Source organism: Fusarium oxysporum, chromosome 6, assembly GCF_000149955.1.
Source record: "Fusarium oxysporum f. sp. lycopersici 4287 chromosome 6, whole genome shotgun sequence".
NCBI lineage: Eukaryota > Fungi > Ascomycota > Sordariomycetes > Hypocreales > Nectriaceae > Fusarium > Fusarium oxysporum.
Genome location: NC_030991.1, coordinates 969291 through 993271, shown reverse-complemented (window position 1 = coordinate 993271; position 23981 = coordinate 969291). Strand labels below are relative to the sequence as shown.

Sequence of the window (23981 nt, the reverse complement as noted above, 5' to 3'; positions counted from 1 at the left end):
AATAGCTTGTTCCTCTAGATCAGACAGTTTCCGTGACTTAGGTGTAGTATCATATCGAGAAGAAATGCCATGGGTTCGGCGCCAGAGTGAACCATAGGAGGCCTGGTATATCTCAGCTGCGCGATGGAGACCTAATTCTGGGTTGTTTTGATAGGCCTGAATCGCAAGAATAATATTTGCCTCTTTATTTGATTGAGACATGATTGATGGTTAAGGATCAATTGATTAAATAGAAATGTTATAAGTAAGGCATGATTTATTAACAATCTATGCTAAACAAAGAGTCGAAATTAGCTAGAACTAGCCTAAACTTCATCCAGTAGAGGCTTGTACAATTGACTTAGGGAAACTGGTTTTTACAAATGCAGGATTACCTGACCTTCACGTTCATAGATGCGGATATCAATCCAGTTATGGTCCGAAAATCGAAAGATATCTCTCTGAATACTGATTTTTCAAAACGCCACAACTATCGCGTTACTCCTCTATGTATCAAACATCCAAGAACTTATAACTACGCTTTGGTTTATTTACCGAGCCTAGTTTAGCTAGATTTGGGATTGAAACAGCACAGTATATTCTAACTCCTACCTAGCGTGTCCCACATTTTATCCATACAACTATTTCGACGAACTACGTCGCACTTCATCTAGTACTTGCTGGAACACTATCATACTCAGTACTTTGAGAAGAATGATCAAGAATCGAGAAATAGAGTTCCAGAACGTCACTCTCCAGCAGATCAAGAAGCTAAGAAACCTTGGGTGCTTCTGGGTCCCCTCCGTATTATTTCCAAGCGTCGATCAAGCCATCTGCGTGTTACATCATGATATCGTAAACGCCTAGTTGCCTCCTTCTAAGCTTGAATGATCACCTATATGCCTTGTCCTCGAAAGACATACACCGGACAATGCAGGCAAGTAGTTGTTTAACCGCAAGCGTTTACCGTCTTTGACTCTGTGGCTTATATGGGAAACGAAATGGCCTGGTCCTATCCTTGTCAAGGTCTTTGCGGTTAACTTCAAATAGAGCATTCCAAGAAATAGTATCGGCCGTGATGATGGCTTTAGTGTAGTTGGCCATCCGATCGAAGGCGATGTGTATGAACCAAACTTGAGCACCGTCCGAGTTGTCCGGATGGGTTGGATCCACTTCGTATTTCAGAGCGATCAAGTCCCTCAAGAGGTCCTTTTTCCCGTCAATGTCTTTTGAGTGAAGGGCAGAACCCAGTCGACAAAACCATGGGTCTGGCGCAGTAAAGTCATTCCCAGTGTCAATACGCCCTGCTTCTACACTCCGAATGTCTGTCATGGAGTTGGTATGCGGAGAGCACTGAAGGTGGCACTATTGTGAGATGTATCTCCGGTTATTAGCCCCTGAGGCGGGATGCCAACGAAGTGGAGGTATTTCGGCTTTTAATGCAATCTCCTCCGCAGCTTCGCCTGGTCCAATGACATGTTGTAAACTCTTAATTCCTTCTCTAATTTGGTCGATGACTTGGTTTCTTGAGCTGATAATGTTGAGGAGGATGATGTGGTCCGCATATAAGGCCAGCTTGAATATTGCGTCGATGATGATGCCTTCTCACATTCTGATAGCCGACAGGAATTAGAGCAGTAGGTTTCTCCCTTTGTCTAGGTGCCGCAACCGAGGCATGGATCATACAACCATTCTTGGCCTGACGACATATTGGCGAGTACCGGAAGATTTGGTGTTGTTGGGGAGCCAGGGAGTGACGGCAGGGCTGGCACATTTTTGTAATTAATGCGAGCGCGAAGCGTGGTGGAGCAGAAGGTCCTCTGTCTAGCCACTGATGCAAGAGTAAATCTGCAACAATCGCCTCTTCAGTCAACTCCTCACCCTCTCTCCAACTTATAGACTATTCTACAAGCATACCTGCTCTTATTGTATCTTCCCTATCTACGTCCCAATGTTCATCTTCATAGCCTCACCAATTTGTTCCACTGATTGACCAGCTTCGAGATACAGAATCTCTTCTAAGCGCAGTAGTTGAGCCATTAATAACAGCAGAGCGCCACGCAGATCATTCCGTGCGAATACAAACCGCCAGGTTGACGCAATAATGCCCTTTGCTATCGCTTAACGGTGGCCAAATGCCGGCAAGTGGCTGGCCAGGCACCTAACAGACAAATAGGCAAGATCTGTTGACACAGTAGAGTGACCTGCGCTGGAACCAAGCTAGCGAGGTATATTCTGATATTATGCCTTATTCTGTCATTATGTCGAAACACTCTTAGGCGCGGACAAGGTTCCGATCAACTACACCAACTACACTTTTCGACCCAGAGTAGTGTAAATGTAAATTATGTAAGCAACTGTCCGGTGTGGTGGGTGTAGTGTGCTACACCAGCGCCTTTGGTGGATGTAGTTGACGGTTGGTTTGTGTCGCAGGCCGGGCATGGTCTCAATGATCCTCAGGAACAACAGCCCTTAGTAATCAAGCTGGGTGATTTAAAGTAAAACCTGTGGGTTGGAATACCCCACACAGAAGACAATCAATCAACTCACTACTGCTGCTCATCATACTCACTCTAACCCTTTAAGCACGCTCAGTGCGACAGTTTGTCATACACTTCGCTCACGTGACTTGCGCTCTTGATCATGGATGGTACTTGCCCAGCCTACTACCCCTCACTCTCTCCCTCATCGCCCTGAGCCCTCAGCCATGCCGTTGCTTGTTCTGCTAACTCGCCATCACTCATCCCAAGACCCTCATAAATCTGCTCTTCCTCGCGCCACGAGATCAACATCGGATCCACTTCCTTGACGATCCCAGCCCTATACCATGACCGCGATACCTGACAGATGGAGATAATCTGGGCATCCAGAAGGCTTCGCGACGGCACCGCCATTCTTCCGGCAGCTGAAAAGAGCCTCTCGCACTCTGCAGACATTGGCTGAATGGTCAAAAAGTCCAACGCCATCCGCGAAAGTCGAGGGTATTTCAACCTCCTTTCATGCCAGTACGTAATAGGATCGCGAACTCTCCTATCACTCACTTCGCGGCTACCTTGCCATGTCTCGTATTCATCACCTTTGACTGCTTCATCGTCTGAAGAGTCGTATCTTGCCGGCATATGACGACTGTTGGCCTCGAATGGGCTGAAGAACTTGCGTCTTTTTGCTGGACGTTGGTCGTCTGACTCGTCTGCTTGAGAGAGGATATCGGAATTCGCGTACTCGGTCCTCCAAACTCGGTAAACCATCTCCTTAGCCTTGTCGACCCATTCTGGATGGGTGTCCCAAGTGTGCTCGAAATACGCCCACTTGTATGCAGGATGGAGAGCAAGAGCGGCATAGTAGATGGGTGTTTCATCTAGAGCTGAATAATACTTTTCAAGCTTGTCCCAGGCGAGATTAATCCCGATCCTGAACTGTTCGGCGTCGGGAAAGCCTGCTGCAAGCAATTTGTATTGCTCTAGTTTCGAGAGGAGGTCTTCGAAACCTAGAATCACATCCCATATGTTACCATATGAGCCCAGAAACCCTCGCCTTCTCTTTCTGACTTGTCCGTCACCCTCCAAAGTCCTCACTACATTCTCATAATGCGTCAATATCTCCTCCAGGCACTGGAGGGCTTCCCAGTCGCTGTCTATTAGCTTGTTCTCCTCCTCGCAGATACGTGGCAGTTTTGCGGACTTCCTGACCTGACCCGTCCTCTTCGACCTATTCTCATCTTCCCACTCCTGTTTGTACTTTACCACCAGTAAGATAAGATATGGCCGAATTTTGAGTGCCCTACGGATCATGTACAGTTGGGAAAGCCAGCGGGTATTATTATCTCGCACCACAGTAAGTGGCTTCCTCGATCGTTCCCTTAATGAACTGGCTTTGCTGATTGCATCTTGTTAAAGATCTCGCAGCAAGTACATCAATCTGTTGGACCGAAAGATGTCATAGACAAGGTTATGAAGCTTCCCAACGAGGCCCTTGCTCCTCCATGTTTCCCAGTCTGCTTCCGGCAGGGCCGACGCGCCGCAGAGTTGCTCTTCGAAAGCGCATGCGTTCTTGCCAAAGAGCAACGCCTTTGCTGACAAGTTGACCGTGTGACCGAAACAGCGGCCTCGGCGAGACGCACCAGTGAAGCCTAGTTCACGACCAATGGCCCCCATCGCTGTATCATTATTCTCTGCGTTGTCAAGCGTGAAATATCCTATTTTCTCGGTAATCTGGTAGGCTGTCAAGATATCAAGGACTTGAGCTGCAATATTCGATCCACTGTGGCGTACAGAACCCTCGGGCACACCCAGCACAATCTTACGGGGCTTGTTGTGCTTATCTCTGAAGAAGCAAGCGATTCCGTACAAGGTACGCCGGTTTCCCGACGTCCAGCCATCGAAAGAGATGTGAATCAGGCCGGGAGATTGTCGAAGGACGTCGATAACGGTGTGGCGGTGTCGTTGATACTCAGTGATAATCCTGGTCCTGAGGGTATCTGCAGATAAGTGGCCACCACGTATTGACACTGATGGACTAAGATAATCGAATATGGCTCGGAGATCCTCGTCGTCGACCGTGAGAAAGGAAAGATTACTCTTAACGATCCATTGCATCACCATCCATTGAAAATGGTCCCTGTCAAAGTTCTTGACGAAGGAGTTCGCCATGGCCTGCTCCCGCGGCTTTTCCGGATCGAGCGTCAAGGTATCAGCTATTGAGCGGTGCTGCTTCTCGACGCTTTCCGCTTTCAACTGCGTCGAAGACTTCGTCTTGCCCTCTGGCGCCCGAATATGATGTTCTTTGAACAGATGTTTGCTGGCATTTTGAAGACCAGTATGCGTGAAGTTCTTCGGCTGGGGGACTCGTTGGTGAATGCAGAGTTTGCATACCCATCTTCGCTCATGAGCCCGCTGGATATCATACCCGTAGTCCCAAGTCCAGGAGGAGGTGTCCTTTGCGCGCTCGGAGAAGAGCCAGCCGCGGAAATGACGAAACAGACGTTCTTCCTGTAGCTGTTGGGCATCAGCTAGTAACGTTGATGGTGAAAGAATTGGTGGAGAGGTCTCAACGACTTTGTCTTCTAAAGGATCGGTCATTACGGGAGGTGTGAATGCGTCAAACAGATCAATGAAAATTTGGACCTGTATGGGAAATTACCCTAGGATATCCTCTATAACTACTGGGGACCCGAAAATAAGTTAGGAAATACTAAAGTCTGTGTGGCCCTGCCCTCACAAAAGACAGTACCTCCTAACAGGGTGGATCCAGACGTCCAAAACTGGATACCCTGTCCCACTAAAAATCCACCGCTGCAAAAATCCACTACACCTATGTATGTATGTATGTATGTATATTTTTCGTCCGGGGGCCGTGAGGCCCGTAAAGTCCCCCATTGGGGCACAGGACGTGCTGAGCTAGAGTCTCTAATGCTAAAATCTACGTAAAGCTTTCGCAAATTAAGAACAGACCACTATCCAGCATATCATCGGCTCAAAAGCGCGTCCTGTCGAACCTGTTACCCGTCAGCGGGATGACCAGGTGCGACTATCATAGCGGTAGCCGCTATGTCGGTCAGTCTTTAGTGAGACTGGGAAGAGGGCGGCGGCATGGCCGCACGAGGCGGCCAAGACCATGACAATAAAGAAAAGAAACAAAGAAACAAAGAAACAGAAGGGAAAGAAAGATAGAAGGAGAGGAGGAGACGCAAATGCATCTCCGATCTGCTTCGTCTAGTAACGAGTACATATTCTTTCGAAGAAGGCGCTTGACTTGGTCAACTTGATATACTTGTCGAAGTTCCTTCCTATTGCGAGGTTGACCGCCGCAGTCGGCGAAGGGACGAGCCTTATTTGACACCGCCGCGGTACTTTCCTGCAGTAGAAGACATGGCCAGGTGCTTTGCGTCGTCCGCACGAGCAAGTCACCCGCGCGTCGTCGTGGTTGAATCGTTCGTGGTATGCGGCGAAATCCCCATAGAGGGACCTTGCCGCGAGTAGGTGGTGCAGGGCAGCCCGAGGGAGCGAGAGTTCCGGTGGGCAGCGTATAGTCGCCTTGAGATTCAATCTCTTATATTGTTCGGGAACGGAGGTTGTCCACCATGTCTCGAAAGCTTCTTTTGGTTTCTGCCTCGCTACCTTTCGCAGGTATGCTAGTGTCGGCTGAGCGCCTTCCGGTTCTGGCAGCGAGGACGCTGCCTTTGCTAGTTTATCGACTTGTTCGTTGCCGGGAATGTCCGTGTGGCCAGGTATCCAGCGTACTTGTGTCGCTCCGTGTGATGCAGCTAACGCCTGGAACTCGACGAAGACTGCTTGTGAAGAATCAGACGGTGTGCCCCGTAGGCATGTGGCGGCTGCCAGGTTGTCTAGACAGACTATAATGTCCCGTGCCGCTGATCTTAGGAGGTTCAGAGCGGCTTTGAGGCCCTCCAGTGCTCCTGTAGCTTCAGCGTCAAAGACCTCGGCAGGTCCAAGACGGCCCGAGCCGTCGCAGATAGAGAGGTCTTTCTGGTGAATGGCGAAGCCATAGCTGGCTGCTCCCTCCGAGGACAATGAACCATCTGAGTATACGATCCAGGTGGTTGGGTCTACTATCGAAACCCACTGGAGGAAGGCCTCGGCCAATTCCTCTTTCGGGGCTGTCTGTAGAGGTGTATCTTGTCCCCTGCCGAAGCATTTCTGCATGAGGGATGGTCGTGGACAGGGTGCGAGCAGTTCATTGGTCCTCCGAAGACGGGTTCTGAAGTTGCTCTCTGTTGGAGCTTGATACTTCCGCTTGATGAGCTGACGGTATGTGGGTTGCCTGGGTGGAAGCGTGCGCTTCGCGAGGGGGTGGGTCTCATCAAGGGATTTGAGCCGGGCGGAGAAACGGTATCGACGTGCTTCAAGAAGCTGAGTGATAGGTGGTATCCCGCTTTCCCGATGGAGGATGGCGATCGGTGTCGTCTTCCAGGTAGGGAGTATAGCTCGCATAGATTGAACTATAGCCTTGTTCATTCTCTGCAAGAGATGTTGGATACTTGACGGCCGGTCTTTGGACGGTTGGTCCCACCGCGGTCGGGTTGCCCCTGGGTACCATACTTCGGTGCCGTAGAGCAGGACTGGTTCAACGCAGGCCCTGACGGCACTCCTTACAGCGCTGGGAAGCGGGCCGTGTATCGTGTTGGTGAGTCCTCGCAGATGGTAGGCAACAGCCTGTGACTTAGCCGTCCACTTCTCTGCGTGGACTCGGAATGACAGGCTTCTGTCCAGCCAGATGCCTAGCCAGCGCATTGCTGCCTCGGGGTGCTTCTCGACATTGCCATGGCGTATTGCCGCTGCGGTCTCGAGCTTGCTCCGAGAGAAGTGCATGACTTCGGTCTTCTTGGGGTCGAAAGATACCCCGTTTGCGGCGCCCCAGCGACCATTTCTTCGACAGAACGTGATGCCGCAGCGGCCGTTTCCTCGACCGTGTCGCCGACGCACAGGATGGCTATGTCATCTGCATAGCCGAACCGGCCTTAAGGGTTGCTCAGTCGGTAGATGGGCTCTGTATATAACAGAAAGAGGATCGGCGATACCGGCGATCCCCGAGGGAGACCGCACTGGAGAGGAGAGAGCGGGGTGATTATATCTTGGTACCTAACACAAGCAGATCGGTCATCCATAAAGGATCCGGCCCATTGGGCGAGACGTTCGGGCCAGCCCTGTTCCCGAAGTCGTATAATCAGTCTGTTGCGCAGGACAGTGTCGAACGCGCCTTGGATATCCATCGTGACCAGCATGGCCGCTTTCTTGCAAGTAAATGCCTCCTCGATGTTGTGAACTAGGGCGGCTACGAGGTCTATTGTAGACCTCTTTGGAAGCGCTCCAGCTTGTTGTGGGTAAAGGACTCCATAGTGAATGCACGCCTACGCGAGACGGCGCACGACTAACCGTTCCAGTCCCTTGCCGAGACAGGAGAGCAGAGAGATAGGTCGCCAGGCTCGCGGGGTCGTCAGGTCTCTGCGTCCAGGTTTGGCGATCATGACCGCCTCGGCCGCTCTGAAAGGCTTTGGGTGGTGGCCTATGGCCAGGCACCCCTCGAAGAGGCGGCGAACGTGTATTCCGATAATATGTCATACTGCTGTGAGGAGCTGGACTGTGATGTTATCTGCCCCCGGCGATGTATTCCCGGTGCGGAGAGTCGCATCCTGCGCTTCTTCTAGGGAGATTTCATGCGGAAATGGGATCGTTTTGCGAGGGCTGACCTCGATCCAGGGATCCTGGATATCGTCCTCAGCTGTCCGACGCTCTAGAGTCGCTCACCGGAGCGCGTTGGCCTTGTCGAGCTGGGTTTCGTAGACCACGTCGTCCACTTGGAGTGGAGGCGGTTGGAAGGCTCCTGGCGATCTCAGCCATCGGACGGCCTTGAAAACGGAGCTGCTATCTGAGAAGCTGTTGATCAGGTTCCGCCAATAGAGCCTTTTGGCGCGGCGGACTACACGGTGGAAATCTCGCTTGGCTATTTGAACCTCTTGGTTGAATCCGAGAGGGTACAGCCTTCTGATCGCCTGATACCCAGCAGCAGCAAGGGCGCACTCTTCGGTCCACCACGGAGCGTTGCGTGCTCCCTTCCTTGCAGGCCGGCCCGCTGCCATTGCTGCTGATTGCAAGAGGCTCACTAGTGTGGATGCGAGCTTGTCTAGTTCTAGTGGGCTTGAGGCGGCGACGGGGATCGCCGTCGATCCTAGCTCCACGATTTCGACGAAGCGCTTGAGCTCGTCGTCTGTTGTTACCCGGATTTTGCCTGGCTGTGTTGGGGCCGGCTCGACATTTGGGAGCGTTAGGCTAAGGGTGAAATGATCAGAGCTGGTGGCTAGGTGGTCCTCGACATTAGCTTCAGCGAGAGGTACATTCGAAAAGGCGAGGTCGATGGTGTTTCCATGTGGGTTTGTGGGTATGTCTGAGGTGTTCAGCAGGCCGAGGCCATTTTCCGATGCCCAGGAGGCAATCTCGTGGCCGCGGTTCGTAGTTGGGCCTGTCTGCCATGTATGATGTCTAGCGTTGAAGTCGCCTGCCACGAGGCAGCGATCAGGGATCGGCCATTGCAGCAAAGTATCCAGCGCATCCCTTTCGTCTTTCTGGCGATAGAAGTTGACTACTACTGTATCGTTGACCGTAAGCCACAGGATATCGCGGCTTTGGTATGGTCGATTCTGATCTGCCTAGAGCTTAGAGTCTCGGCGGAAAACGCCATGTAACTTCTTCGGGCGTGCTGGGCAATCGGCGAAGTTGGTGCATTGCTCGGGGGCGGTACAGTCCCCGGAGTCGTGGCCGGCGGCCTTGCCGCAGCGTTTGCACAGGGGGAGTCGATGGCAGGTACGTGACCGGTGGTAGTCCAAGCATACATTGCACTGCCTTGGCCGGTCGGTCTTCTTAATCAGCCTTGCTGGTCGGCTGCTGAAGAGGCGCCAGTATTTCTTGACTGGCTCTAGGAAGGATACAAGTAAGGTCTTCATTAAGGAATTGTCAGGTTGGTGCCACGCGGACCATATGTTGACGGGTTTCTGCCCTGTCTGGATTTCTATTCTTCGTCCACGGCTGCGTCGCTATCCGCTTCGTTGCCATAGAGGTCGGTCAGCTTGCAGGGGTAATCTGAGATTAGGTAGGTAAACCATCCCTGGCGATGAGGGGGCTGTTGTTGTTGACGTTATTGTTGGTGTCGGGATTGGTGGGCAAGGGCGTTGTTTGCAGCTGGAGGCAAGGCCGCGACGATGCTTTAAGTAGGCGCCGGAGCAGATTTGGCGTCAGTAAGCGCCTGATTCCAGGAGTCCAGGAAGCTATCGGCAAACCTTTGGACGAATTCCCGTTCGGACCCAGTGGTGAATTGTGTCGCTGCTTCTTTAAATTTAGCGTAGAAGGCCTGAAACACCGTCAACTTGGTACTGTACTCCTCCACACCGTCGCGTGCGAGCTCGTGGCTGCTTCAAAAATGGAGACTGGTTGCTGTACAGTAGTCGAGGTAGGGTCAGGGGATGGGTCAGGATGGGCGATCTGGGCTCCTTCCTAGCCGCAGCAGTAGAGATTGCATGGAGAGGCGAAGACGGCGTTTGAGTCGTCCGCCCGAAGGCAGGCGAGACCCCAACAGGTCCATTCACGACTGCGGAGCTGTTTTGTAAGAGGGTAGTGCGGGCTCCTCGATTGAGATCGGCAGGAGTATGGATTCCCAGGTCAAAAGGGTCCGGGACAATAGGCGGGCAGGAGGTGGCGGATGCCATCGCCGCCGCCGTGGGCTGCGCGAAGCGCAGGATTGTTGTTGTTGTAGTGCACTTGTTAAGAAGATTGGTGTAATTAGGGCTACTTTCTTAACATCTGCATGCCAAGAAAGTAAGATGACAAAGGAAGGTGATTACAATGTTTATTTGTTTGTTTGTTTGTTTGTTTGTTTGTATATTTTTCGTCTGGGTGGCTGTAACGAAGCCAGATCTCCTACTGGAGCAAAAGACGTGCTGAGCTAGCTAGGTACAGGGAAACCCCGCTTCCTTCACCATCCAGCATACCAATGGCACAAAAGGTGCTGTATTTCTCAAGCCCGTCACCCGTCAGCGGGTTCGGGGGCAATCTATTGTCGAACTTTTTCCACCGACCAGAATTCTCTCGCGCATCACTACATCTGCCGACGCAGTCCACAATCTCCAGTAACCAAGTTGTAGCTCGTAGTCGACTGTCGCGGCGGCAGGGAAAAACCTCGGGAAGGAATCAGAGGCCGACGGTGCGGCTTGCCTTCAAAGGAGAAAAACCCATCGCAATCGGCGTCGTTGATCGGGAGGATGTCGCTACCGATGCCATGGGCATCGTCCTCCGATATCTAAGGCGTTCTGGTTCTGAGGTGCCGCCATTAGATCCGACAAAGGTGTTGTCAGAGAAGGCGAACTCTCCAAAATTCCTTCTCTGAAAACTGCTGTTAGGGAGCCGATAGCATCCCCGCAGTTTTGTGTGGTCGCGTGGCCTGCAGAAAATCCCGCTCCTAACACGGCACTAACAGTGCGTGCCAAGAAAGAATTTTTACAGGGGAGAGTTTGATTACAATGTTTATGTCTATAAACAAAAAAGAATACAGGGTAGTCAGTCACCTTCTGCGAAGGAAAGCACCAATGAAAAAAAAAAAAAAAAAAAAAAGGGAACGACCTGTGGAACCATTCATCAAGCTTTCTAGCTTAATATAGTAAGGTGCATGTAAAAAGCACAGCACCTGATTGGTGACTTAATGACTAAATATGGAGGTTTTCTATTTCAAGGCTCTCGATTAACAGAGTACATAGCCAGCTAAGACGTAGAATGGTAGCAGCGACTTTGGGTTAGAAAAAATATTAATTGAGGTTCTTTGTTTACAAGAGAAACATGACTTAGTATATGACTCTCGCAATTGCTATTAAATTCAATTTCGCTTCTGTGCTAAGACTAGATTGGGGCATGTCTTCAAGGTCCAAGTGAAGATAAGCAGCCCAAATGAGTAGATCGTTTCCCCCGGTTTGTACTTCCTCCTTCGACGCCCAAGGCCTCACCTTTCTTTATAACTCACCTCTATTGGCGGTGGTATCTTCCGCTTCATTCTTGAAACCTGATTGGGATTCCGCATTGATTTCTCTCACTGTCTTCCAACCGGCTGAGATATCCCGCAAATGCCTTACAGCCTGATAGACGCCCAATAATATCCTCGCTCTATCGATCATACCATTATAGCCAGCCATTACCTCTTTATATACCTCCTTTACAGTATCTATACAGTACTTGTCTGCGACCTCCTACATTGTTCCGACAACATGCTGAATCCAGCTAATTGATAAGCTGTTACCAAATGAATGGATTCGTTATGTAATTTCTCAGTATTACTGTCGTTAGTAGAGCAAGCAGAGAGGTATGCCAGGCAAGGGGAGTTTGCGCGGAGGTTAAGGCTAAAGAGCTTCTCAACTGTTAACGGGTTGTCCCTTTAATCGCTGGTAAGAAGCAAGCTATGCGATGGATCGACCAAATGCGATTCTCTGTGGGCAGGAAAATGAAAATAGAACAGTTGGTGAGATCGTTGACAACCTCTTGCGTGGTTGGCAGAGAGAGTTTTGTTCGCTCTATGTTGTGAAGGAGAAGCTTGTCCAACTCTTCAACCTCTTCCTCGGCAAAGCGAAGGGCCGATTGGCCCGGAGTTGTAGGCCTTGAAATCAATAACGCCGATCTATCAATGACAGACTTTGAGTTGTTTTGTAACATACTCCGAGAATATTGCAGAGCTTTAATGGACAAGCAGTAGGATGAGACAACCCGATCAAGGGCTAAATTGTTTAATGTTAAAGAGTGATAACCGGCAGCATGTAGTGGCAACAGCGTCAATGGGCCGGTCGGAATCCACCATAGACGCGGCCACTCACCTTGAGGGGTGTCTTTGTAGCCAAAGTGGTCGAGGATGGGACCGACTGCTAAGTTCCAAAGCCACTCCAATATGTCAGACAATGAGGCCCTTGCCTGAATTGATGATGGATGAGCATGCCGGATACTCTTGACGTCTGCTACCATCTGGACTATATCGGAATGATGGAGATCAGGGAGGCATAAAGATTCGATACGGTCGCTTCAGACGATAACTGCGTCGCTCGCTACCACGCTCACATTAATGAACACTATAGGCCCAGAGGATGCTTCTTTCTTGAGTTCTAAACATGATGGCGGCAGCAGAAAATTTTCGAATCCCTCAAGACGTTGAATGTCCTCTATCACGTCATCCAGTTGAAAACTCAGCTCGCGTCGATCATTCGCCTCAGGTTCGAGAGCAAGGCCACCAGTGATGGTGCTAGGTATGTCCCAGTCTTTTGGGCGTGACTCTAGTTTGTCTCGCAGCTCTTCAAACCTTTTTGCAGATGGCTTATCACCAGGAGAACATACAGCTCTTATCTGCTTATCAATCACCAGCATTTATATAGCACCAGGCTCAGTCTCAGGCACAGGCACAGGCAATAAGTTAACAGCAGAGAATATCGGCCAACTCGGGGTCCGGCCAGCAGCAGCAGCAGCAGCAATCATCAGACCGATTTAGGACAAACTCGTTCGACAACCCACCGCTTAGCGCGCCGCTTCAACCCAACCTATACGCTCTATACGGGATAACACTAGGCGCTCCTTTTTTCCCTCAAGCCGGCGCTAGCTACAGAACGTATCCTTCATCTCCTGCTAGCACCAATGGAGCAACGCAGGACTTTCGCCGTTCATTGCAGCGATCCGTCGTCAACGAGACTGGAATCGCAGCATCGAGTAGTGCACTACGGTCGCATTCCCAGCTAGCGTCCTGATCGCCGTCTTCGGCGCTGGCAGCAGCGGGTTACTTTGCTAGACAGCCAGTTAATGGCGCCAATCCTCGTAGCATGGAACGGCCTGCCGGTCCCGAGTTTCATGTCTGACGACACGGACTTTGACGAGACGCCCAAGGCCCACACCGACTCGCCGCAGTCAGAAGAGGGCAAGTACGCCGCGTTCTATCTGACAGAGAGCCCTGGCCCGGGACGCCGGCGCCTTTCGACGGACCAGCTCCCCCAGACGATTCTCGATCGCAAAATGCGGAGGACATCACGGTCACCGTCGCCTCTGAGCCACGCGCGAGCCTTTTCTACCAGCTCCGCCTCGGCGCCGCTTGCTTCAGCTCCCTTCCCGGGCAGCCAGAACATGAACCTGTCGCGTCCCCTGGTTGCGAATGGATCATGTCTGAAAACGAGCATGACCCAGAGTCCTCGCCAGCCATCCGGGTCGGAGAGCAACGCTTCGGAGGATTCGTCATCAAACTTTGACAACCCGCTCCAAATCAATGTTGGAAACGGTGCTCCGAGGTTTCCTGTGGACGGGCCGACTGTTTCGACAGAAGCAACCCAGCAAGCTGCTCCTGAACGAGTACCTGTCGTGGCGAACGGAACTGGTGCCCCCACGGCTCCATCGACGGGCGAAGACGCATCCTTCCGGGAACTCATTGCAATGATGAGTGCTTACTACATGACTACCCCAACTTATTATGCAGGAGCCGATCGCCACCACCTCTCACCTGTCACCCTCGACCAGGCAGCGACCGACGTCTCGACAGCCGGGGAAGGGAATGATTGCTCCTTATGATCTTGCGATCGCCGAGCACCGGATTGATCATCCCGTCGGTAAGGACTTTGCTCACCTTTCTCCAGTGTATGAAAACCGCACTCCGTCTCCGACCGTTGTCCGAAAGCCCGATGGTCTGTTGAAGTCGGAGGGTGGCAAAAGGCCGGCAAAGGGAAAAAGAAGGGCAACAACAACAACACGGCACACCAAGAGAACGGCGAACAACCCCCAAAGCATGAATCGGAACGAAAAGGTGGGTGAACGGACAAGACAACGGCATAGATGAAAGCGCCTAGGGCTCGAAATCCCGCCCGCGCGACTGCTGGGCAACCGGCCTTTTGGATAGGACGGCGAAGCCGACCGTGCCTACACAACCCCTAAGAGAAAGGAACGAGGAGGAAAGGCTTGGACATGATTCTGGATGGGGTCCAGGTGGGGGAGATATTGACATGTTTAGCAAGTGTGTACGATTGATGTTTGCAGGGGGTTATCATCACAGCAGAGCTATACCACAGCAGAAGTAGTGGTGCGCACTTGCAAATTGGTGACCGGGGGCGGGCGCATGGACGAATGACTGAATGGCCGCTGGATGAAATGGATGCAAAGCAGGGAAGGAAATCTGAGAGGCGTTGGCGTCTCTCTACACATGGCCCGGTCGGGGGGAGGCGTTTTATATACAGAGTTGCAATTGCATTCAAGACAGCCCACCTGGAAGGGAGGCGTGGCCTGATTTGGAGGGTGTTTGTATGATTGCTGACCTCCTAGCACGGCGTAAGTACCAATCGTTCGATTTCTAATTTCGGAACTGACCAGCAAATCAGGGGGGATGGAAAAAGTGTTGTGCATCTCCGCAGCCAAGGTACCAATTGTCAAGATCTGGGATCCCGAGTTGGGCCTTGCATGCGACATGGATGTCGGCAATACCCTGGTGCTGGAGAATACTCGCATGGTACGAACTTACGTTGAGGCCGATCCCCGTCCGGGGCGGCATTGCATACGAGGAAGACTTCTTTCATGAGACCGGTTGGGTTGGTTGCGAAGGCATTTCGGAACGTTTCCTCGGTGTTGCTGGCGCTGAGGAGGGGACAGGGGGCACTCGATCGATGGGACTGTGGGCAGCGTTAACCATGGCGCTATTGGCTTGATGGTGGCAGCTATGGTGTAGGTGTAGGTGACAGTTTCGTTGTGTTTTGGTTGGTTTGGTTTGGTTTGGTTTAGCGGAGAGAGGTGAATGCTCTGCTTGCAGGAGTGTTGGGGCGAAATTTTGGTACAGCGGTAACGTTTGGGGGATGACTGGCGATATTCACGTTGAGGATAGTTATATGCCGTGTTGTGGTGTTGGTAAAGAATATGTGACGGTACAAGGGCACGAACGAGGTCGAGTGCGACTTGGGCAAAATTATTGTTTACAAGGAGAGAAAAGCGGCCATCTGTGATGACTAAGAAGTCACTTGAGTTTCGTCTCAGGATACCAAAGGTATCGATCTATTTCCGACCCTCCTTTGCTTCGTCCGTCCCAGGACAGGACAAGACAAACAGCTCACACAATCAGACATGCCCACCCAGCAAAGGTCTCCAATCTACAAAGACTATCAACCAGGCTCTGATTCATCTGCCGTCGCAATTTTACGGGCCGCTGGTGCCCTCATCTTTGGTTCGTATTTTTACGCATTATTTAACTATTTATTTTCTCGAATCTGACTGACTCAAATGCCCCCCCGGGGCCCTCCCAGGCAAAACAACCACAACCGAGTTCACTGTGACTAATTCAGGTCCCGAGACCACCAATCCTCACGACGCGAATCGAACTTCAAGTGGCTCTTCTTCCGGCTCCGCTGCAGCTGTCCCCGACTTGCAAATTCCACTCAGCTTAGGTGCACAAACCGGCGGGAGTATAATCCGCCTGGCATCATTTACTGGCGTTTTTGCTATAAAACCAACTTTTGATGCTATCTTTATTAAAGGGCAGAAAGCATTTGCCCTGACTTTTGACACTTTCGGTTTCTTTGAATGTAGTGTCAAGGATCTTGGACCACTGGCAGATATCCTTGCGCTTAAAGACAATGAACCCTCCAAGGAAATTCCCTTGGCTGACTTTTCTGTCGCCGTAGTCAGGACTCCCATGTAGTCCGCAGCCGGCCCTGTACTATAGCGGCTATGGACGAGGCTGTTACCATACTACAAAGCAACAATATCAAGGTCGAACAAGTCTCCTTCCCGTCCGAGTTCAGCGATGCAGATAAGCTGAAGCGGATTCAGAAGGTCATCACGCTGGGTAAAGCACAGAAATTCGCTCCACTGGAGTATCGACCTAACAAGACCAAGTTGGCAGCTGAGATCCGTGCCATTATTGAAAACACCGTAAACATCACAAATGAAGCAAATACAGAAGTCACTGATAAGTATTCCAGAATGAGGAAAAGCATCAACAACCTGGCCAAGCGCTACACTGTTGTACTCACGACTAGTGCTGTAGATAAAGCCCCGCTGGGCCTTGACGATATGGGGAGAGTAACCTTTAATACTCTGTGGACGGTGAGTGTCTTTGTCAGTCGCCCTGCTCGATCTCTACTGACCCATACAGGGATTCCAAATGCCGATCGTCAATATTCCCGCCTTTATGGGCGAGAACAGCATGCCCATTGGCATTTCTCTGGTGGGACCTAGATACCGCGATCAGCAGCCGCTGATGACGAGTAAAATCATCAGCAAGATCCTCATGACCAAGAGTGGTTGGAAAATTTAAATGCGATTCAATTAGCGTTAGCCCTATGGCAATATATAACAACAAGTCGTCACCAAAATGTTTGTTTGAACCGTGCAACTTGACCTGTAAGTGAGACATGACAGAATCGAAGGGAGGGGCTACGAGAAATGAGGCGAGCGACAGTCTGATGATTCCGGGGCTGAGAAAAGAAAAGAGGGGAAATGAATAGACAGTGGCGTCCCTATTGCTGATATATTGGTTCAAGATATGTAGCACGGCAGCACTCGACTTGTGGAACGCGTGGCCAAGGCCGTCATTGGCTCTGCCAGACCTTGTGATTAATTATGCCACAAGAGCGGCTGGAAGACACACTCACCAAAAAACAGGCTGCTGGTTTCTCAAGGGGATTGACCCCTCTACACTTCCTGCGACTACCAGGTCTGTTCCGATTTCGCATGCATCCTGCAGCCGACTTTTCAGCTTGAATCTGGAATGCCTGAACTAAGACGCCATATTTCCGAGGCCATTGCGAAGCAGGAAGATATAATGGAGCATTCTCTTATAGATCAATGGAAACAGCTCATCATTGATCCACTATCCAAGATTTCCGCTCATTTAAATGAAGCCCCAATATTGCTTGTCATTGACACATTGGACGAGTGGGACAATGGAAACGACATTCGTACTATAATCAAGGTTCTAGCAGCAGCAGGGACACTGGAAGACCTCCGTTTGCGAATACTCATCACAAGCAGATCGGAAACTACGATTCGCCACGGCTTCAACCAGATGCCGGAAGGCGAACGTGAGGTTTTTGTTCTTGAAGACATCTCGCCTGATGTGACCAATCGGGACCTTTGCTTCTACTTTGTTGACCGATTGAGAACGTGCCGTGAGGAGCGGGAGCTTGATTACGATGACTGGCCTGGTAGTCGCAGAATTTCGAGACTGGTGGAGAATGCCTCCGGCCTTTTCATATGGGCTTCAACTGCATGCCGTTTCATCTGCGAAGCAAGGAAGTTCTCCACCATCCGGAAAAGAATGGAGATGCTGATTCATGGGTTCTCCTCTGGAGATGGCCTTGAAAAGAAATTCGATTAGATCTACACGGCTGTTCTTGAGGACTTTGTTCAAGGAGCCACTGGCGATGAGAAAGAGGAGCTCTACCTGATGCTGAGACAATTGATTGGCGCTATTGCCATTCTGTATTCTCCTCTTCCTATGGAACCACTAGCAAGCCCCCTCAATCTCTCCTTGAGAGATTTAAAAGAAACCCTCAGCGACTTACACACATTCTTTTATATACCCAAGCATTCTTCTCTTCAAGACCAACGGCCAATCCGTCTGCATCATCCTACCTTTCGTGACTTCCTTCTCAACAAACATCGTTGCACTGACCCCAACTTCTTTGTCGATGACAAGGAGACTCATCGAGCCATGGGAAACAGCTGCCTGGCACTGATGTCCCAGATGCTCTTTAGATATATGTGTGATCTAGACTCATCTGGAACTCTTGTAGAGTCTCTGGAAGCAAGCCGGATCATGGATAGAATACCACCTGATCTGCAGTATGCGTGCTTCTACTGGGTTGAGCACTACCAGCAAAGTGGAATACAGCTCGCGGATGGAGATCACATAAACCAATTCTTCGAGGAGGGCTTACTGTACTGGCTCTAAGCTATGAACCTTATGGGTAAGAGCGCGGAAATGGGTGCTATCATAAGTTTGTATCATTCTTTGCTCATGATACGTCGGCTGTCAGGTTGACCAGACAGCATTTCTATTGTAACGTCATCGGCGAAGTCTACGATTTTTGTTTCGGATTGAACCGGCAACTTGTTGTTACCTGTGCTCAGTGGACACTCAGGTGAAGTGACCTCAGCTGTATTCTCCCCAGATGGAACAATGCTCGTATCCTGCTCGGCGGACTCTGCGGTCAGGCTATGGAATAAACGGGCCTTTTCTTCCTTACCTCATTCACGTAATTTCTTTGTCACTAAGAACTCGCTTGTGAGAGAAATGAACAATGCGCTATGGCTTCCTCATGGCTATGTGGCGACTGACGTCGCCACAAGCGGCAACTCGATAGTAATGGGTCGCTGATCAGACCCCATATCTTTTATGTATTTGAGTTGATTAGCAAATCCTAAGAGTATGGGATGGAGTAGTCTCAAGTCAATTATACCAACTATGAAATGATTTAGAAGTAAGGATAACGTGTTGTCATTGCCGGAGCCAACTGTTGAAAGCAACTCATATGGCTTACAGTCGATCAAGTATCTAATCTACAGGATAAGTACTGGAACGGCGTGAGAGGTTAGCATAACTGCCGACTTCATAAGTCGGGATCGTGGCTCGTGAATGATTCAATGCGGTATATAAGGCTAACATAACCTAGACGAACCCCCCTTGATCAAACTGCTCAAGGCCATATAAGATGGAATTCTTTGTGAGAACGTCACGTATACGGACATGGTGTGGGATCACTTCAGGTTGACAAGAGGTAAGTCCATGAAGGAGAAGCTTGTAAAGTAAATACTATCTATAAACTCTAAGTCCTTATTATTCTATTGCTTAAGAAAGTTAGTTGGCTTATGAACAGCCCTCGCTGAGAAAGACTGAGAGTCCTTTTTGTGACTAGCCTCGGTTGGTAACAGCTGGCATTTGATGAGACCATCGAGGCTCTTCTGCTAGGGCTTCGTCCACAAGCCACCTAGCAAGAACACTTCGATTAATACCTCCAGTATACCCAGCACCTGCCACGGGCCCCGCATAGGCTTTCACTTTCTCCCGATCAACAGACCAGGTGGCAGCGTCGCTCGTGCCCGAGAGCATTCCCAAACGAAACGCGGTCCAATCTACTTCCAAATGGTCGATAGATTCGAAGTATTCTTGGACGGCTAGCATGTTCTGGAAACCACTGTTTGCGATGATCCGGATAAGTCCATTCATTAAGGCACGAGAAACCGAAGTCTGATCATCGGAACGGCGTATAGCATTCGTCCCTAAAGCAAAAAGACGGGATACACCATGCTTCTGCATCAAGGGAACAATTGTTCTGTACCAATCGGCAAAGGCATTTCTTGGCTGGGCGACACTACTTGGCCCGAGCAGAGAGATAATAGCGCGCGATTGGGCGACAGCTCGCGACAAGGCATCGTGTGCACTTGAGTCTCCCTTCACAACCTTTACAATCACATGGTCAGGCTGTAGCTCGAATAGTACAGAGTTTGTTTACGTACCTCAAGCAGTGCATTAGGGGCCAGGTCTTCGGGGACCTTGCTTGGGTTTCGACAGAACACGATTGTGCCTATCTTGCGATGGAGAAGTTCACGCACAACGCAAATACCAGCTGGCCCGGTACCGCCCAAGACAAGAACTTTACTACCAGCCATGACTGACAGCAGGTGTCGTAATCGCACTGGAATTCGATGGTGATGATGATGATGATGAAAGTAAATAGAGGAGGTGGGAAAGATTAATGTGAAGCGATAGCTGGACAAAGAAGAATGAAGAAAACACACTGAGGTCGCAGTTCCGATTGATGGGCACAACGTGGTGTTGAGCCGCTTTTATAAACACCCGCTGTGGCAAGGATTTATTTTGCATCCGAGATTACCTAGTCCGTCCGTAGACTGGAAACTTGATTTCTGATTGGACGTAATTACAAACTCTCGAATTAGGTTTGGTTGTTCGCCCCAGGCTGAGTCAGTATGTCCCCGCAACGGATGCTAATTGCATCCGACCCATATCAAGATTCGTTTGGCAGCCCCAGCCTGGTCTACATATCTGGGTTCTTATGACTGTTGGAACCCCGTTCGGACCTGGCTAAGTAAATGCCAACACACACACATGTAAAATGGCCAACTGCAATATTCAGTTGACGATCGACATTGGCTGTCCATGGGTATGTTTGCATCCCTTGAAACCAGCCCTGCTCTTCGAGATTAAGGAGAGAGGCAAACTTCAAGTAAAATGCTTACCAGATCAGTGTTACCTAGGCTGGAATCGTCTTCGAAGAGCGGTTGCTTTATACCGAGACCAGGCTTCAGATGCCACTGCCGATACCGTCACCATCGTTTATCGTTACATATCGATCAATCCGACTCTGCCCAAGGTCCCTGTTAGCCAAAGAGAGCACTTGCTGAAAAAGATGCTCCCGGAAACGATTGACACAGTTCACTCGGCGATGAAGTCTATGGGCCAAAAAGAAGGTATCAAGTACAACTTCAACAGCAAGATTGGGAACACGAGAGATATCCATAGACTTATGTACCTCGCAAGGTCAAAGTCGCCTGAGGTTGAGGAACGTCTGTTGTCGATTGTCTTCAAGTCACACTTCGAGGAAGAAGGCGATATCACCTGTCATGATACTCTACATGGGAGTTAACCCCAACCCCACTCGCCTTTGTGGTTCACCGTGAACCCGCCCGGGACTGGCGGCCAGGATCCTGTCGCTCCGGTCGCCCATCGTGTACGACGATTGACTTTACCACCTCGCCTCCCCGCCGTCCTCCTCGACCTGTCTGCTGGACAAAATCCACTAGTCCATACGGCTTCTCCATGTGAACCACAGCCACGATCCCCTCGATGTCGATGCCTGTTCCTAGCCCGGTTGTTGCTGCAATCCAACGGCTTGCTCGACCGTCTACCCAAGCCTACCGCGCTTCCACACGATCCTTTTCGCTCATGCCGCTATGATGAAACCCGCAACCGATCTCCTCAGCTATAGCCTCGCACTGTTTCTTTGATCGGCAGTATATCACCCCCTTCTGATGACCTGTCATGTCCCTGTCTAGCTGCCTGATCACTTCGGCCGTGCGCTCTTCCAATGCTCCCCTCCCGGGCTTGACCTGCTGAACCTGATATTGACAATTGAGCTTGATCGTACGGTCTCGCACTATAATTGCCGACTTTGCTAGCATCTCGTCGCGGAACCAATCTTCCAACACAACAGGCAGCGTTGCTGTCAGTAGTACCATCGGAAAGCCGAATCGATGCAAGCCTATCAACTCACAAAGCTTAGCCCGATAGCTGATATCCATGATGACCGTGTGACATTCATCAATGAAAATCCGCTTCAGCAGCCCTGCGCATAGTAATCCGTCGGGCATTCCCGTAAACCTGATCCACCTAGAAACCAATATCGGCGGCCTACAACCACCCAATCGGTGCTTGCCCGCGGGCACTTCCTCCCGGCCGGCACCTCATTTGATTGTCGGGTATTTGAAATGCCACTCGACGCCCATTGCCGTTGCTCGTGTAAACCAAGTCATCCATAAGTGCAACATACGGCACACCCACAATGCTCGTGGCTGTAAGCGGCATCACCGCCGGCAGCATGAAGAGTATGCTTTTTCCAGGCCCCGTCGGTAGCACGTTGATTGCCGTCTGGTCTGTCTTAAGCGACATAATCGTCCGCATGCTCTCAGGCTGCTTTTCGGATCACCAAGTCGCTTTCGGCCCTAGCAGCACTCGCAAGCCTTCGGTCATATCATCCTCCATCTCCTGAGCCACTTCCTGAACAGTCTTTCTCCGCTTACAGCTCTGCTTTTCTGCCACTTGACTCTCCCGCTTACGCTTCGGCGCATTCTTGCTTTTCTTCTCCTTATCCTTCTCCCCTGCGCTGCTTCCCTCTAAAAACTGATGCCAAAGTTTGCTGATCTCCCTGAAAGTCGCAATCATCTCCGGTTGAAGCTTGCCCGGAAAGCCGATATGTACGGCATAGTGCTGCCTTGCGATACGTGTTCCGTGCGTCGACTGCAGATCCCATACGATGTTCCAGCTTCCTCCGCAGTCAACCGGCTCACCTGTAATCGGATCAACCTCGATATTGTCATCTTCATCCTCATCCTCCATTTGACTGTCCAGCTGCCTCATGACAAGCCCTCGGATCCTCCGCCCTATCTCAACAGTGATCGCCCGGTACCGTCCCACCCCAATCCTCACCCCCGTGCCGGCCTGCATCACGCGCGCGAGCTTCCTGCTTAGCCGGTCAGTATCCCATACTCGCGAGCCGCCATCCCGCCACATGTACTCTAGCTGATCACCGCGCGGCTCGGCGAGCTGACACTCCCGCCTCAGCACCCTTTCTGCCGGGATCAACCATGATATATATGCCACGATCATCCGCCCAACCGGATCGGGCAGAAACCGTGCCACCTTTCGGCCATTATCACGGATCGCCTTCATCTTATCCCGGTCTGTGACGATCATGACCTGTCCATCCAGTACAAATACATTCCGGATCAGCTGCCACGAGTCGCAGTGCCGTAGCGTTGCTACCTCCGGTCCCCTACCCGGAAGCCCGCCCCATGTGTGTGTAAGTATGAATAATATCTCTCGAAACAGCCGTAAGTCGCGGAGCCATATTCTAACCTTCTGCCGCTTCCACCGATTCCGTGCTGCGTCCCATATCGACGCTTCCATCAGCCGCATCACCTTCGCCGGCCCGGGCTCTAACCAACTGTTCTTCGGATTGCTTGCAAATGACTGACTTGCTCCGAGCCGCACCATGCTGTCACTGATTCGCCCCATGTCAATCATTCCGCTGACGTTTTGCTGCCACGATCCCCCGAACAGCCGGTCTAGCACCTTATGCGCCTCTGCAACTTGACCGCGGAGCGTGCGGGTGAATTTTTCGATATTGACCTCCTCACCCATATGAAACAGCGCCTCTTCGTCATCTGCCCACCGTATCGACGGCTGCCCTCCCATCTTTTGGCGGTGCCCTTTCCCGTATGCCATCCACCCGATAATTGTGCTTATGACGGTATGACTACCGACGCACATCCACGCGGCATGTTGCTCCTGCCTTCACTCCGACCTCATCCTGATCCTGCGGCTCATCCTCAAACGCAGCCTTCAGAAAAAACAGCCGGGCACACCATAGTATACCAGCTAGCATACCTGTGTATAAATGCGGCTCTGTGTAGCCTAGCGGACGTCGTCTGATACAAGTGCTGCACAAAAGCATAATAGCGGGGTTCGTATATGCATTTCCACCAACTTCCGTTTTAATCGAAGAAACAATAAACCGGAATATAGCTCGGTCAAGTGCATTGTGCACTGGAACTGCTTATGCCGCCATCATCAATCTCCTCCTCGCACTCGCCAACCTCTTCGTCTTCGTCTTCTTCCTCATCACCAGTATCTACATTTCTTCCACTGCAGAACCCGCTGTCTCGACTGCTGGGAAATGCATCTCCTTCAAGTTCTTCGTCAACATCGTG

General features: G+C 50.9%; 8 protein-coding genes across 8 annotated transcripts; 5 read left to right on the top strand and 3 right to left on the bottom strand.

Moving 5' to 3' along the window:
• Positions 1-13355: 13355 nt before the first annotated feature.
• Positions 13356-14063, top strand: FOXG_07128 (uncharacterized protein; the record flags this gene model as incomplete). Its single annotated transcript, XM_018385764.1, has 1 exon — positions 13356-14063. The coding sequence occupies one exon, from the start codon at positions 13356-13358 to the stop codon at positions 14061-14063; it is 708 nt and encodes a 235-aa protein (XP_018244453.1).
• Positions 14064-14953: 890 nt separating this feature from the next.
• On the top strand, positions 14954-15187 carry FOXG_19661 (uncharacterized protein; the record flags this gene model as incomplete). The annotated part of the gene is made up of 1 exon (XM_018399925.1): positions 14954-15187. The coding sequence occupies one exon, from the start codon at positions 14954-14956 to the stop codon at positions 15185-15187; it is 234 nt and encodes a 77-aa protein (XP_018244452.1).
• Positions 15188-15596: 409 nt separating this feature from the next.
• Positions 15597-16788, top strand: FOXG_07127 (uncharacterized protein; the record flags this gene model as incomplete). The annotated part of the gene is made up of 4 exons (XM_018385763.1): positions 15597-15696; positions 15776-16166; positions 16229-16577; positions 16627-16788. The coding sequence occupies 4 exons, from the start codon at positions 15597-15599 to the stop codon at positions 16786-16788; spliced, it is 1002 nt and encodes a 333-aa protein (XP_018244451.1).
• A 453-nt stretch (positions 16789-17241) lies between these two features.
• Positions 17242-17850, top strand: FOXG_07126 (uncharacterized protein; the record flags this gene model as incomplete). The annotated part of the gene is made up of 1 exon (XM_018385762.1): positions 17242-17850. One exon carries the CDS (start codon positions 17242-17244, stop codon positions 17848-17850), a length of 609 nt encoding a protein of 202 aa, XP_018244450.1.
• Positions 17851-19386: 1536 nt separating this feature from the next.
• On the bottom strand, positions 19387-20289 carry FOXG_07125 (uncharacterized protein; the record flags this gene model as incomplete). The annotated part of the gene is made up of 2 exons (XM_018385761.1): positions 19992-20289; positions 19387-19935 (listed from the first exon to the last, which is right to left on the bottom strand). Exons 1-2 carry the CDS (start codon positions 20142-20144, stop codon positions 19387-19389), a joined length of 702 nt encoding a protein of 233 aa, XP_018244449.1. The 5' UTR covers positions 20145-20289.
• Positions 20290-20608: 319 nt separating this feature from the next.
• FOXG_07124 (uncharacterized protein) lies at positions 20609-21139 on the top strand (the record flags this gene model as incomplete). Its single annotated transcript, XM_018385760.1, has 2 exons — positions 20609-20656; positions 20741-21139. The coding sequence occupies 2 exons, from the start codon at positions 20609-20611 to the stop codon at positions 21137-21139; spliced, it is 447 nt and encodes a 148-aa protein (XP_018244448.1).
• A 33-nt stretch (positions 21140-21172) lies between these two features.
• FOXG_07123 (uncharacterized protein) lies at positions 21173-21794 on the bottom strand (the record flags this gene model as incomplete). Its single annotated transcript, XM_018385759.1, has 1 exon — positions 21173-21794. One exon carries the CDS (start codon positions 21792-21794, stop codon positions 21408-21410), a length of 387 nt encoding a protein of 128 aa, XP_018244447.1. The 3' UTR covers positions 21173-21407.
• A 289-nt stretch (positions 21795-22083) lies between these two features.
• Positions 22084-23466, bottom strand: FOXG_07122 (uncharacterized protein; the record flags this gene model as incomplete). Its single annotated transcript, XM_018385758.1, has 1 exon — positions 22084-23466. One exon carries the CDS (start codon positions 23464-23466, stop codon positions 22195-22197), a length of 1272 nt encoding a protein of 423 aa, XP_018244446.1. The 3' UTR covers positions 22084-22194.
• Positions 23467-23981: the final 515 nt, after the last annotated feature.